The sequence below is a fragment of the Heteronotia binoei genome, chromosome 1, assembly GCF_032191835.1.
Source record: "Heteronotia binoei isolate CCM8104 ecotype False Entrance Well chromosome 1, APGP_CSIRO_Hbin_v1, whole genome shotgun sequence".
In the NCBI taxonomy this organism is placed as follows: Eukaryota; Metazoa; Chordata; class Lepidosauria; order Squamata; family Gekkonidae; genus Heteronotia; species Heteronotia binoei.
In genome coordinates this window covers 79,749,347-79,762,612 of record NC_083223.1, presented here as the reverse complement: position 1 = coordinate 79,762,612, position 13,266 = coordinate 79,749,347, and the positions used below count along the sequence as shown (strand labels likewise).

The 13,266-nt window shown below is 39.1% G+C and overlaps 1 protein-coding gene across 1 annotated transcript in view; it reads left to right on the top strand.

The window, feature by feature from the left end:
- SNAP91 (synaptosome associated protein 91) overlaps window positions 1-13,266 on the top strand; it is a 113,252-nt gene that overhangs the window by 95,141 nt on the left and 4,845 nt on the right. Inside the window, exons 21-28 of the mRNA XM_060236606.1 lie at window positions 2,035-2,118; window positions 3,637-3,720; window positions 6,931-7,074; window positions 9,137-9,286; window positions 9,643-9,673; window positions 9,980-10,091; window positions 11,181-11,261; window positions 12,635-12,739. Of these exons, the coding sequence (XP_060092589.1) occupies window positions 2,035-2,118; window positions 3,637-3,720; window positions 6,931-7,074; window positions 9,137-9,286; window positions 9,643-9,673; window positions 9,980-10,091; window positions 11,181-11,261; window positions 12,635-12,739 (791 nt within the window). The remainder of the gene's footprint in view (window positions 1-2,034; window positions 2,119-3,636; window positions 3,721-6,930; window positions 7,075-9,136; window positions 9,287-9,642; window positions 9,674-9,979; window positions 10,092-11,180; window positions 11,262-12,634; window positions 12,740-13,266) is intronic.

Below are 13,266 nucleotides of genomic sequence, written 5' to 3'. Positions count from 1 at the left end.
GGCTCCAGAAACTGCTACCAGCACCTCAGAGGCTCACCTATCTGCCTGGGCAGAGAAACAGCCCTGTGTACTGAGCAGAATGATCTGACATGCTGTTGTTTGGCAGGTGTAATATTTATTTATTTATTTATTATATTGGACTTGTTGGGCCACCCTTCCCTGGAAGCAGGGCTCAGGGCAGCTTACTTCAGAAAAAGATACAATGATGATATGATTCAAACAGCATTAAAATACTTTGTATCCACAATAAAAACAATACACTAAGGTGGGAATAAATTTTTTCAGTGCCTGTTTGCCCCCTGGATAGGAAAGATGTAGGGAGGTTGAAAAGAAAGAGAGGGCGGGATGTAAGTGCCAGACCATCACTGTCCTCAGCCGGATGCCTGGTGGAACGTTTCTGCCTTGCAGGCCCTACAAAATGTAGTAGATCTCATAGGGCATGGATGTCCTCAGGCAGAGAGTTTCACCAGGTTGGAACCAGGGCCAAAAAGGCCCTGACCGTAGTTGAGGACAGTCAGATCTCTCTCGGACCAGGGACCACCAGGGGGCTCTCATTTCTAGATCACAGTGCTTTTCCTGGGGCATACTGATAAGAGTAGGGTATACTAATAGGAATAGAGTATACTGATAGGAGCATAATAGGATTTGCCTGTCCTTGTGGTAGACTGCTACAGCTGTTTCACAGTTTAGTATGTTTTTAAAGGAAGTATTATCACAAGGTCAAGTCAGTGTTGAAAAGAAAAATTAAAAGAGTCACAGAGGGAATCTTCCCCCATTCTCACAACCAGAGTACAGTATGGTTTCAGCTGGGGGCATCAAACTGTCCAGCTTTCTCTCCTTCCCTGGCTTCATCTCTAGCTTGAACAGCATCTGGAAAGGAAAGTCATATCACAATCAGAATTAAGGTCTTGTTCTAGGTCTGCGGGTCTTTTCCTGCCAACCTATCTGCAAAGTGGGAAAAGGCAGACAGCTCAAGTGACCATCTGGCTGAATCTGGAATTTGAGAGGAATGCTTGACTTAGTATCAGTTTGATAATGGCCTTAAGCAGCATCAAATAAAATAATGTTTCAAAAGGTCAAAAAAAACCCCTGTATTTTAGATGTGTTCCACATAGGGATGGGCTTGTGTAGATATCACATTGCAGTTGCCTGTGCAATAGAGTGGCAATTGGGCTTCTAACAACAGCTTTCCCTGCATTTTCCCTGCCCCCAGTCCCTCATGGTGGTTATTCTTTCAATCCTACAGGGAGAAGTTTTGGGTTTTTTTTTTAAAAAAAACAGTAATCAATATATATTTGTAGTATATTTTAAAAAAAAATATTAAATTCTCTGAATTCGTAGCTTTCATTTTTTAAAAAAAAAACTAGTCTTGATGCCTTTTTTTGCAGAGATATAAGGGGAAAGGCATGTCTCATCACTGAAAGGGGGTTCTTTTTTTGAAATTTACTTTTTTGAAAAATGAAAGCTGGGGTTCAGAGGATCGTATTGATTTTTAATAAAGTTATAATAGTATAGTAATATATTGTTAATTTAAAAGCGCCCATCAGTGGGGGTGGAATGACTATGAGGGGAATGGAGCAGAGAAAATGGAACCAGGTGAGGATGGGTCCAGGAAGATCCAAATTCTCCCATCAAAATAGATGCCATCCTGGCTTTGCTATGTGCTTTTCCAATTCACCATAGCAAAGCAGGCTTGGAACAGATTATAGAGAAGACTAGGAGAAAGCTTAGAGTTACATACTACTGCGGGGAAGTAGGGGAGAAAAGCCAACATCCTGATAGCATCCATGCCTGGACAAGCATCAGTGTGTAAATGAACGTAAGGTTGTAGACTGTTAACAATGTTTAAGCAAGAGTACAAAAACTGGAATTCTGAATACTATGAGGAAAAAATGTGAAGGGCACTTGTGTTTATGTTTTGAAATACTACAATCATTGTATTGTTGAAGACCTGCTGCAGTATTGTGGATTTAAAGTAGTTGGCTCTCATCATTCCTGATTTGCTGATACTAAATATTGTCATGCTTACTGCAGTGGATGCATTTGCAGCACCATCGCCCCTGCCCACTGCTTCCCCAGCTAAAGTGGACTCGTCAGGTGTGATTGACCTGTTTGGCGGTGGGTATTGCTCCTTCTCACCGTTACAGAATTTCCCTTTTCATTTCTGCTCCATTTACTACTACTTCCATGCTAGCAGTTCATTTTTTTGGCAGTGCTGTGTATATTGCTCTTTAACTACTTACATTAGAAAACTTTGTTTAAGTCTGGTCCACCTGTCGTCATTATCTGTATTACCATTCCATGCATGGAAATTGCTTTCTTGCTCAAGTAATGGGCATTATTGTTGTTACTGTTATTAAGGAGTGATGCTTCTATTTGTTTTTCTTACCAACTGCCTAATTCCTCAAAGTAGTTGTAAGAAATGGGGTTTGGAATTGTTTTAAAATTGGAGGAGGTGAAGATGATGCCACTTCCATGGAATCCAATATAAAATCTTTAAACCTCTTAGCAGTTGTTTTCTTGTTCTCTTAAGAACTAAATTTATGCTTGTACTGTGACATAATGTCTAATGTTCTTTCAAGTATAATCTATGTAGGTAGCTGTGTGATGTTGTCAAGTATAAATTACAAACTATTTTTTTGCTTTCTACCTGGAACTGGTAATTCCAGTCAGATTGTTTGTTCGGTTGATTATTACAATCTAAAAACACACAAGACACCCTCAGATTAGCAACAGCTGGTAAATCTTAGGCATGAGAAATATATAGCTGCTGGCATGTCAGCTGTATAAGAAAATATGTTCTTTGGAGGTGGCAAAATTTACGAATTAACAAAACTGATGTAGTTTTGTGGTTTGGCAGTGCACTCAAAGTTCACGAAAAGTTTGTTAGAAATATCATAGACAAAAACATTAGTGAAACTTTTCCTTTAAAAACGTTAGCATACACAGTCTTCTGTATGTTCTTCAGCCTCTTTGTAAGTTTGACCAGGGGCTGTGTTCTGTGTAGACAGATGGGTCTCTGTCTAGAGGCTATTAACATTGAGAGCAATTTGCTCTGCAGGAATAAAGTAGAAGATTTCCAGTTATGACTGGAATAACTTGCACCCATAGACCACTGATTGCATAGTGGGCCTATGTGGCTTGGTGTGCAGCTTTTCTGGATCAACTTATATTAACCTTGAACTTCAAAAAACAACTCTGAGTTACCATTTTCCAAATGGTAGCTTATTGTTGTGGGAGTAAGCTGGCTTCTATATTGCCCTGCCAAGGGATCAAACAAGTCTTATGGCATCCCTGGACTTCTGGTCAGATGCAGAAATGTGGTAAGACTTTTTTCTTTAAAAAAATTGGCAGAACAATGCAGGTCACTGATTTACTAAGTGGTACTGCATGCAAGGCAGTTCACAGCAACTGCCACTTGGTAAAAGGTTATCTTTTGGGGCCCTTTGTTTGCTTTCTTTTGAAATGAATTAAATGCAGTATAAACCACTTCCATGCTTGAAGTTGCCCTTGCCGTCTCACTGATGGACATTCCTCTGGTTGTATCCATTGTGATGATTTATTCTAGGATTATGAATTAATATGTTAATTGTTAAACCCTTTTGCCTTTATTGCTGCGTCATTGAAAACATGTAGATGCTTTTGGAAGTAGCGCTCCTGAAGCCCAGCCTGCATCCCAAGCAGCTTCTAGCTCCTCTGCTTCTGCTGACCTGTTGTCTGGTAAGGAACGATTGCATGCAGTTTTTAGTAGTGTGGTGGTCTGATTATTTTTTCACGAAGTGTTTTTTCTGGAAAATGCTTGAAAGTTGAATGGCACTCATATTGGTGGAGGATGAAGGGTGATTTGAGGAGGAGGGGTTGCCTTTCCTTCCTCCCAGTGCAGACTCTGACTTGACTCTCCACACTATTCATAAGGGTCCCCTGACCCCTCAGAGCAAAATTTTGGAAGGATCAGTGGGCTGCAAGAAGAGAGGGAAGCAGGAGAGCCCTGTTCTGCAAGATTTGCAGCATTTTGGATCCAGTCCCTTTTCTGGACTGTTTGTAGTTTCTAGAACAGCACTTGTTATAGTAGTAATATGGATAACTCTAGCATGCTGCAACGTTTTCTGGGAGGTATGTGTGTGTATTTCTCTGCTCTTGTGATTGGAATGAATAGCTCTGTGGTTTGGATTCACCAGAAAGTTTCTGTGAATAGAAGGAATTGCCATTCAAGAAGTGTTGCTTCCTTGTCCCCTCATGTCTCTCTCTCTCTCTCTCACACACACACACACACTTCAGTCCAGAATGGTCACTGAAATGTTGTTCCTGTAGGATGGAAACGCCCAGGAATAGCAAGTACGGAGGGAGGAACTAGTAAAAATTGGCCTCACATCACATACATGGAAACTTCCTGGATCCAAGGCATTATTTACAAATTTATGATGTGCTTGGCAGACTTCTTCAGCTCCAGTTTATTCCATGTATGACATTAGTATATTGACAAATGATTAATATTTACTACTAAGACTAATTCAACACAGTCTTAGTAATGGGGTGGACAACTTGAGGCATGGCTTACAGGTTAAAAAAAACTGGTTATGATTCTCAGGAAGTGAAAGACTGATGAGATACAGCCAAGTGTGCATTCATTGGCTTTTTGTATAATCAAAATGACATGATAGAGCCTCAGTATTCATCAGGTCACTTAGTGCTATAGGCTGCCTTTCTCAATTCCAAGTGTATTAATGTATCAAGTGAAATATAGAGTTTATAAAGAAAAGGTGCATTTGTTTTAAGTTTTTCAGAAATTCCTTAGCCATTACTTACAACCACTTTTTGGGACACAGTGACCAGAACTGTACATGATATTCCAAATGAGGCTGTACCATAGATCTATACAAGGGCATTATAATATCAGCTGTTTTATTCTCCATCCCTTTCCTAATAATCCCCAACAAAGTTTGCCCTTTTTACCACTGCAGCACACTGGGTTGACACTGAGTTGACAACCCTAAGATCTTTTTCCCTCTCAGTCTCAGCAAATTCAAACCACATTAGCCTAAAGTTGGGATTTTTTTTTTGTCCCAGTGTTCATCACCACATATTTACCAATACTGAGCTTCATTTGCCACATTGTTAGTCACTCACCCAGTTTATGGAGCTCCTCTTGGAGCTCTTTGCAGTCAGCTTTGATTTTCATTAACCTGAATAATTTTGAGTTTTCTGCAAACTTGGCCACTACACTACTCACCTCTAGTTCCAGATAATTTATGAATAAATTTAATAGTACCAGCCCCAATATCAATGGTGGGTGGTTTCTTTATTATTGCCTAGGAATTCCATTATTTCTGATCCTTTGTAAATGTTCCGGGAAGGAGAGCATAGGCCAACTTCTCGGTTACCTCTGTCCAGGTTGAAGGAAAGTGGTCCAGCTAAAAGCTGTGAGAACAATCTTTGGGTACTGTATCTTTCTAACATTGCCAGCAACTTTACAGAAGGGCCTTTCACTTGATTCCTCCTTCATGTTGGTCAGGAGGGTTACAGTCTACCTTCCTTTATGGGTCATGTGTATTTTTTTAACCCAGTCTCAAGCTGGGGCATTATTTATGTCATGCTGTTCCACAAGAACGGGAATGCTTTCAGCAAAAGTTTCTTTTCTGGCTGCCTATTTCCTGCTGATCCTGCTGCTTGAATTTCCAGTGAAAACCTAGAAAAGCAAATCTAGTAACATGTCAGTTAGGCAAATCTAAAACAGCATTACATTTTAGCTGTACTTCAAGGTCTCAAATTAGCTTTTCTTAACTTTGGATCTAACAAGATTGTACTGTCAAATGCATGCACTATTCTGATTCTTTAAGAAAAATGAAAATGTGCCTCAGGACACTGCCATTGTGAGTGAAGCTTAACCCTTTTCCATGAGGGGGTTTTCAGCTCAAAATTGCTGCTGCTTCAAATTGGCTCCCACCCCCTTGCAAATTTAACTGCTCCTTTCAGCTTTAGTCATATTTGACCTCTAGTCAAATTCCTTTGGTCTTCAAAAAAGTTTAAAGACAATTGCACTTCTCTACAAGGGATGCTGCATACACCTATGTAAGACATAGTGTGAAGGTACATTAATTGTCTGCTTTTCAGAAATAAGGCAATTTGAAATGCTGGCCAGTGACTGGATGGAAGAATGCTCAGGAACAGTCTGGAATTTGCCTTAAGTAACATGGAAGAATGGTAGAATATATATACAATATGATCTGTCCATTGTCTAGTTTGGCCCAGTTTCACATGGCAGCCGAAGGAACTAATTTGTCCTTGAAGGACTAGTCTTACACTAACTTTGTAAATATAATTTTGTAACTGTACAAAGAAATTGCTTTTCTTACAGAAACTGCAGAGCTTGGAAAGAGCATGTGCAGCCTCTGCTTGGCCATTAGTTGAGCAAAACTGTTACTAGAAACCATCCTTCAGCATTGTGTGACCTTAACTGGCTTGCCAACATTCATGCTACAGTTTTTGGCCTATGGGTAGTTATGCAGTTGCATCATGCTGTAGAAGTATGCAAAGCTTAAAGTCCTTCAGAGCTGGGGTTATGAGTTATCATAGAGAACACCCACTGCTCAGGAAGTAAAAGATTTTCTGGGACAGCCACACACTTTATCCTTCAAAAAGCCAGGTCAAGAGTGAGTGCTGCTGAAGCACAACTGATGGGATGAGCAATAGCTATTCATGAAACCTATATTTGCTAAATTTGAAGGTGGTGATGGTAGCAGAGGGGCAGCTTTGACCACTTCAGATAAAGAAGAGGTATAATACAAGATAATGAGTCAAGGAGGCACATGTGCCTTTTCAAGCTGCTCAAGATATTCTGTGTTAGGGAATTAATTATGTATTTGGTATATTTGAATGTGCACCTGTTGACTTAAAGGCATAACTCACTCTTGCCTCTTTCACCCGTTAAAGGCTTTGGAGGTTCTCTTATTGCTCCATCTCCATCACCTTCCCCAGTTACACCAGCCCAGGCTAGTCTACTTCAGCCCAATTTTGAAGCAGCTTTTGGAACAACTCCTTCCCCATCCCCTGCTGGTAGTTCATTTGATCCCTCAGGTGAGTTAAAGCATTTCCAGACCAACATGCCTCCCTCCATTTCTGTTACCAGTTCTATCTGATATGTAAAGGCACTCTAAATATCCTGATAGTTCTAAACATTTTTCTGCCTATAAGCTTTCTTGTGCCCAGAATTAAACATTGTTGGTCTTAGAGGTGCCACTTGACTCAAACTTTGTTCTGTTGCTTCAGGCCAACATGCATACCCACCTGAATCTATCTTTCTGCCTTGTGTTCCACTGGAATAAGTACATTTCTAACACATTATTCTGATGTAAAATTTGAAGGATACTTGCATCTGTTATCTTCTGTAAGGTTCACTGTATATGAAAAATAAGTACACACCCCCTTTCTTTGCATGTGCTTTATGCATGCTTGTTTAAAATAAACTGCTAAATTTGCTGATGTCTATATTCAGTATATGGATTTGTGGTCCTTGCTATTGTTGCAAAGCCTTTCCTAAGTGCGCATGGCACCAAAAGTTAAACAAAACTGAGTGCCAGGGTGACTTTTCCCTTGCTGTTAAGCTTAACCTTTCATCACTGCTCTGTCGTTTTGTTTGTATCTCTTTCATTCTATACTTCCATGCTGGGGCCTTGCTACAAATATGCAATTTGGGTGAGTTGTGCAACAGATTAAATAAAAACCAAATATTTAGTATTGCTTTGCTTTTATTTGACTGCTTGCTGAAGCATACTGCAGCTCTGCTTTCTAACATTAGCATGTACATCAGATGTGTATTTACCATGTAACATAGGATTAACTTAGAAATTGTTGTCTGATTATAGTGATAGAGAAGCACCATTGGATTGGGGGGGTGAGGATGGAATCTTATTTCTTAAGGTGATGCCTGAGTTCTTTCCACTTGGAAACTTCTTTGGCTTTTTAAATCTTGTTCATGGTAGGTGTCAGTTTTCTGGACTGAGGCAACTCTCCCTGAGCTCACAGCCACCCATTCAGTCTGACACCATTAATGTAGCTTGTTACAGGAACAGTCTGCAGCCTTACCCAGAAGAATGGCCCAGCTGTATGTCATGAAGTATGCTGCAACATGCTGTCAGGTGAAAAGCCTGCAAGGTCAAAAGCACTCGGTACAAAAAAAAAATCCAAGGAGATATAGTGACACTTGCTTCTGAAGCCCAAGTGGAATTGTTGCCCAGTGATATCACAAAACTTCCTCTTTCTCATGTCTCAAAACAATCTCTACTGGTCCTGTTCAGATGTTCTCCCATCTCACCCAGAATTGTCTCAAGAGATTAAAGACAAGCCTTCAGTGTTTAAATTGATCAGTTCTCACTTTCCCCTCCCCTCTCCTCACCAAAAGAAGCAGCAGTAGACATCCAAAGGCTTCACTGAGACACTATGTCAGGCTTCATGATTTTTTTTTTCATATCTGCAACTCAGCAGTAATTACAATGCATTTCAATAGGTATTTGGTACCATTCTATGTTTCCTCCATGTTACATGGCTGTTTGACTATTTGACTAATCAGGTGCGATATTTCTGAATTCATGTCTGAAATATCTGGATCAGTTGTTTTCTTTTCCTCATGGTGAAGAATCGTATACATTCCCAGTCTTTTCATGTGTCCAAACAGGCCCTGAGGTAGACAAAATGCAGGATAATGACAAAGTTCTTGTAGAATAGCAGTATGTGGATTAGCCCTAATCTTGTAAATAGTGTATTTTAAAATTCTCTCTCTCTCTCGCTCTATCTTGTTTTCTTTCTGCATATCTTAACGGTAGTATGAGGAACAAAATTCCTCATTGGATATGTAGAGTGTACATTATCTTAAGATCTAAACTAGCATACGTCTGTGACCATTTAGGCACGTATCATCATGTTCAGTATTCATTAGAATAATTATTTCCTGAATTATTGTACATTTTGGTGTGCTAATGAAATAGCATGCATGTCATCTTTTGATGTTTTTGTCAGGTCTGTGTCATTAAGATGCATAGTGACTGTATTACAGATCTCATCCTTTGACCCTTAGGAATGTGTTGCATTAAGACATTTGAAAGGCTGGTGCCTAAACTACAAATCTCTTTACATTTTTCAGTGTTTGATGGCTTAGGTGACCTCCTTATGCCAACTATGATGCCATCTGGTCAGCCCCTACCCGCTTCAGGCACGTCCAGTGCTGCTGCTTCAGCTGCAACCAAAGGCCTTGGGAGCGATCTTGATTCCTCTCTTGCGAACTTAGTAGGAAGTAAGTTATTAAACAGCTGATTTTGAGAGTTGTATGTATGTTCTTGTGATCGCATAACATATTTTGCTAGCTGGAATATAAGGGCTTTCCCCAGTGTGTGCCTCTTTGACAGTTATTGCTGATTAGATTTTCATTTATTCAGTGGCAGGAAATTCTTGCTTTGACACTGGGAGCCAGCATTTTTGTGATGCTGAGTACAACAAACTGTTGTTTCCTTCAAAGAGAAATATAACATTGATGATCTGAAGAATAACACCTTAAACAGAGGAATTATATTTGAAATAAAATGATGAGGTCTTTAAAGTCTCTGGTCACATTTTAATGCATTCACACATCACTTACATTCACTTTTGCAGATCTTGGCATTTCTGGTACCACATCAAAGAAGTAAGTAGCTGGTGAAATCAGAACTCCAGAGATTAAAATGTTTCTTAGTAGTGAATTTTTTGCTCATGTAAATCAGTATTTTTAAACTTCATTTAAGCCCTACTTTTCTCAGGAGTTATTCAAAGTGGCTTCCAACATCAATATAGCATTGTTACAGTATTGAATATATTAGTTGGCTTTTTATAGACTTTTGATTCCTTTTAAATTGTGCAGTGATTGAGTTCTTGCAAAGACATTTTTTGAGAATAAATTGTTAGAAAGGTCTGTTAACAAAATGATTAACACAGAAACATTCTGTGTCATTAGGGGAGACCTTCAGTGGAATGCAGGAGAGAAAAAGTTAACAGGAGGAGCCAACTGGACACCAAAAGTAGCACCTGCCATGTGGTCAAGTGGAGTTCCTCCAAGTGGTCCAATAGTACGTAGCATTTGTGCAGACTTTATGCAAAAATTGTTGATAGGGAAAATCTGTTATCGCAGTAGCAAACTTGGATATGTGCAAAATTAGTATAGTCAGCTGAGCATTTCCCTTTCCCTTGCCTTTTTCTGACAGAATCCAAGATTTGAGGGCTGGCAGTAAGGCTGCAGTTGTCTAGTAGTGGCCACTGGCAGCATTTATTTCTTAAAGCTACAGGCACTGTTTCTATCATTTTAGAGGGTTTTAAACCCTCTCATTTTTTTAAATTTAAAAATCACATTTTTCTGCAAACCTAGAACTTTTCTCAGGCTTGTAGAAATATTTATCCAATCTCCAGTTACATATGTTCAGATGGAGCCATGTTGAGCATTAGATATATGATTATATAATGCAGTTATGAAAAAAGGAAGAAACTATGATGTATTGCTTTTAATTTTAAAGACAAAATTCTGTTACCATAATTTTCACTCAGACATGTGCTCAGAAATTTCCTTTTAATGCCCTCATGCTAAACCATAGTTCTGCTGAAACTATGATGGCTGCAATGCATATGTGCAGTTCTGTGCATATAAATATTGGCTCCATTTACTCGGATTTAGGAAAAGTTCCGCCCAGTGGGAACATATACTAGAAGCTTTCTTGTAAAATGAATGAGAGACAGATTTTGGTCTTGGAAAACTTGGTGCAAATGTTGCCACATTGCAATATTTGGGATTGTAACAGCCACATGGAAATTATTTATTATTGAAGCATGGAAATTATTTATTATCAAAGCAGTGAGACTTGTTTCAAAATAAATGTGTTGGAAATCAGTCTGTGAGAAGACCTACATGATTATATGCACAAATAGCTAATGAAGCACTGTACAAAGATATCAAGCACTGCGTAGCATTCAGTGAGCTAAATTGATTTTCAGTGAAAAAACATTTAACACAAGCAATAACTTCAACAGCTTAAAAAGGCAGCATAGAATTCTATACTGAGTGCTACCTGTTCCTGTAATGATAGCTTTATTTTGAAGTAGGCTGGTTTTTACAAACTTAATGCGGTGTAAATTCTGAGTCAGTTGGTTTTGTTATGATTTTCTAGACAGGATCTGTGCCTCCAGCAGGTGCTGTTCCTCCTACATCAGGTGCCCCCCCTACACAGTCTGGATCAGGATTTGGAATGGTGAGCAAAAACTATAAACCAGGGGTGTTGAACTCATTTGTTTTGAGGACCAGATCTGACATAAATGAGACCTTGTTGGGCCAGGCCAAATATATATATATATATATATATATATATATATATATATATATATATATATATATATATATATATATATATATATATATATATATATATATATATATATATATATAAATAAAATGTAAACCATCCTTAAAACATTAGCACTCATTGATCTTAAAGGTGCTTTCTTTGTATTTCTCCCATGGGATCCAGGGAACTGGACAAAGGAAGCTCTGGCTGTTTCCTTCCTTCCCCAGGGCACTGGTGGGGGGGGGCGGGGAGAACCTCAACCAATAGAAGAAAGGGTGACTTGGTTCAGTAGCTCTGTTGTGCAATTGAGAGAACTTGGAAAAACAAGCCCTGCCTTCTCCCCCGTCTGTAGCTCCTGAGTGATTGAGCAAGCTTTGCAAATCAAGCTATTATGCAGAAGGAAACAAGAGAGGAGAAGGAAGCAGACAGTTGCTTGGGGGCCTGATTCGGCCCCCAGGCTGCATGTTTGACATCCCTGCAATAAACTATTCATAAGTTTATTTGTTAAATACAGTAATTGATCAAGGCACAGTAATAGGAATGATTACAGTTAGCTGCTGCATCTCCCAGTGATTTTTTTTTACATCCTTTTGTGTTGTTTGTGGCCAATATTCTGAACTTTCTGCACTTAAAGTTGACTTTTCACAACACCAGGGATTTTTTTTTGAGCAGGAACGCAGTTTTGGCTGGCTTGGCAAATGATTTCCTGCTGGGCTATTTCTACAAAAAACCCCTGCACAACACTAAAAGCAAATGTAATGTTGAAGCAAGTTGAGCAATCCTACATATATTTGCTTGCTTCGGGAAGTGGCCAAGAACTCTGCAAGCAGAAAAAGTTCTACCACTGGAAATAATCTGCCTTCAGATAAAGCAATCTAAGATTTTAAGTATTTCTCACATGTTATTGCCTATCTTTGAAAACTTGAGAGCTATACACTTCCTCTTTGAGTGTTGGTGTGGGTGTATATAATGGGAACAGAGATCCTTTGCCAAATTATACACTTAGTTTCTGTGCTTGTGTATTATGGTTGCATATATGGCATTCTCTAGAGAATACTAGATAAAGTATTGTCAAAGATAAAATATTGTAGAAGTGTTTGAAGAGAATATACCTGGGGGTGTACAATTAAAATCTGAACTCTTAACAGAAAAACCAGATTCAGAAAATCCAAGAGAATGCAGCATACTCATGTTTCTCTTGTCAGACTCAAGCCAGGCGAGCTAAGGCCTTGCATTGTCCACAGTGTACACAACACAAATTGTTCTCAAATATCTTCTAGCAACCACCTGGAGCAGGTGTTCCAATGATGCCACAGCAGCCAGTTATGTATGGGCAACCTATGATGAGGCCTCCATTTGGAGCAGCTGCAGGATCTGGTGCACAAGTAAGAACAATCTGTCCTTAGCAGGGTTTTCAGAGGGTTGTGATTTAAGCTCAAAGGATCTCTCCTCCAGCTTCATATTCAGCAATGACCTTTTACAGTCTGGGGTATTCAAAATTTAAACCAATGTTACAAAACTACAATATTGTAAAACATGATTCTTGCTTCCAGTGTTGGTGCAAGAATATATTGCAAAATAATTTCAAATCCATTCTTATTTTAAAATTTATTTGGTTTTCTTTAACTGAAGCAAAAGTTTTGTTATATCTTTGTTCTTTTCTTAACTATAGCCAGTGAATAGTGGAATAACTCATCAACAGGCTAAGCCAAATAGTAAAATGCTACCATTCTTATCTTCAACAAAAAATTCAGATATCACAACAATTCTCAGTATGCTTGTGATGGGTGCAAGTATGGCTTATTGCCACATTCATCTTTACACACTGGGCAACTAAAGGTTGCTTGGTTTGGGCTTAATCTCAGTATGTGAGGAAAATCATAGTCCATTTTGCCCAGGTACCTTCATTTGG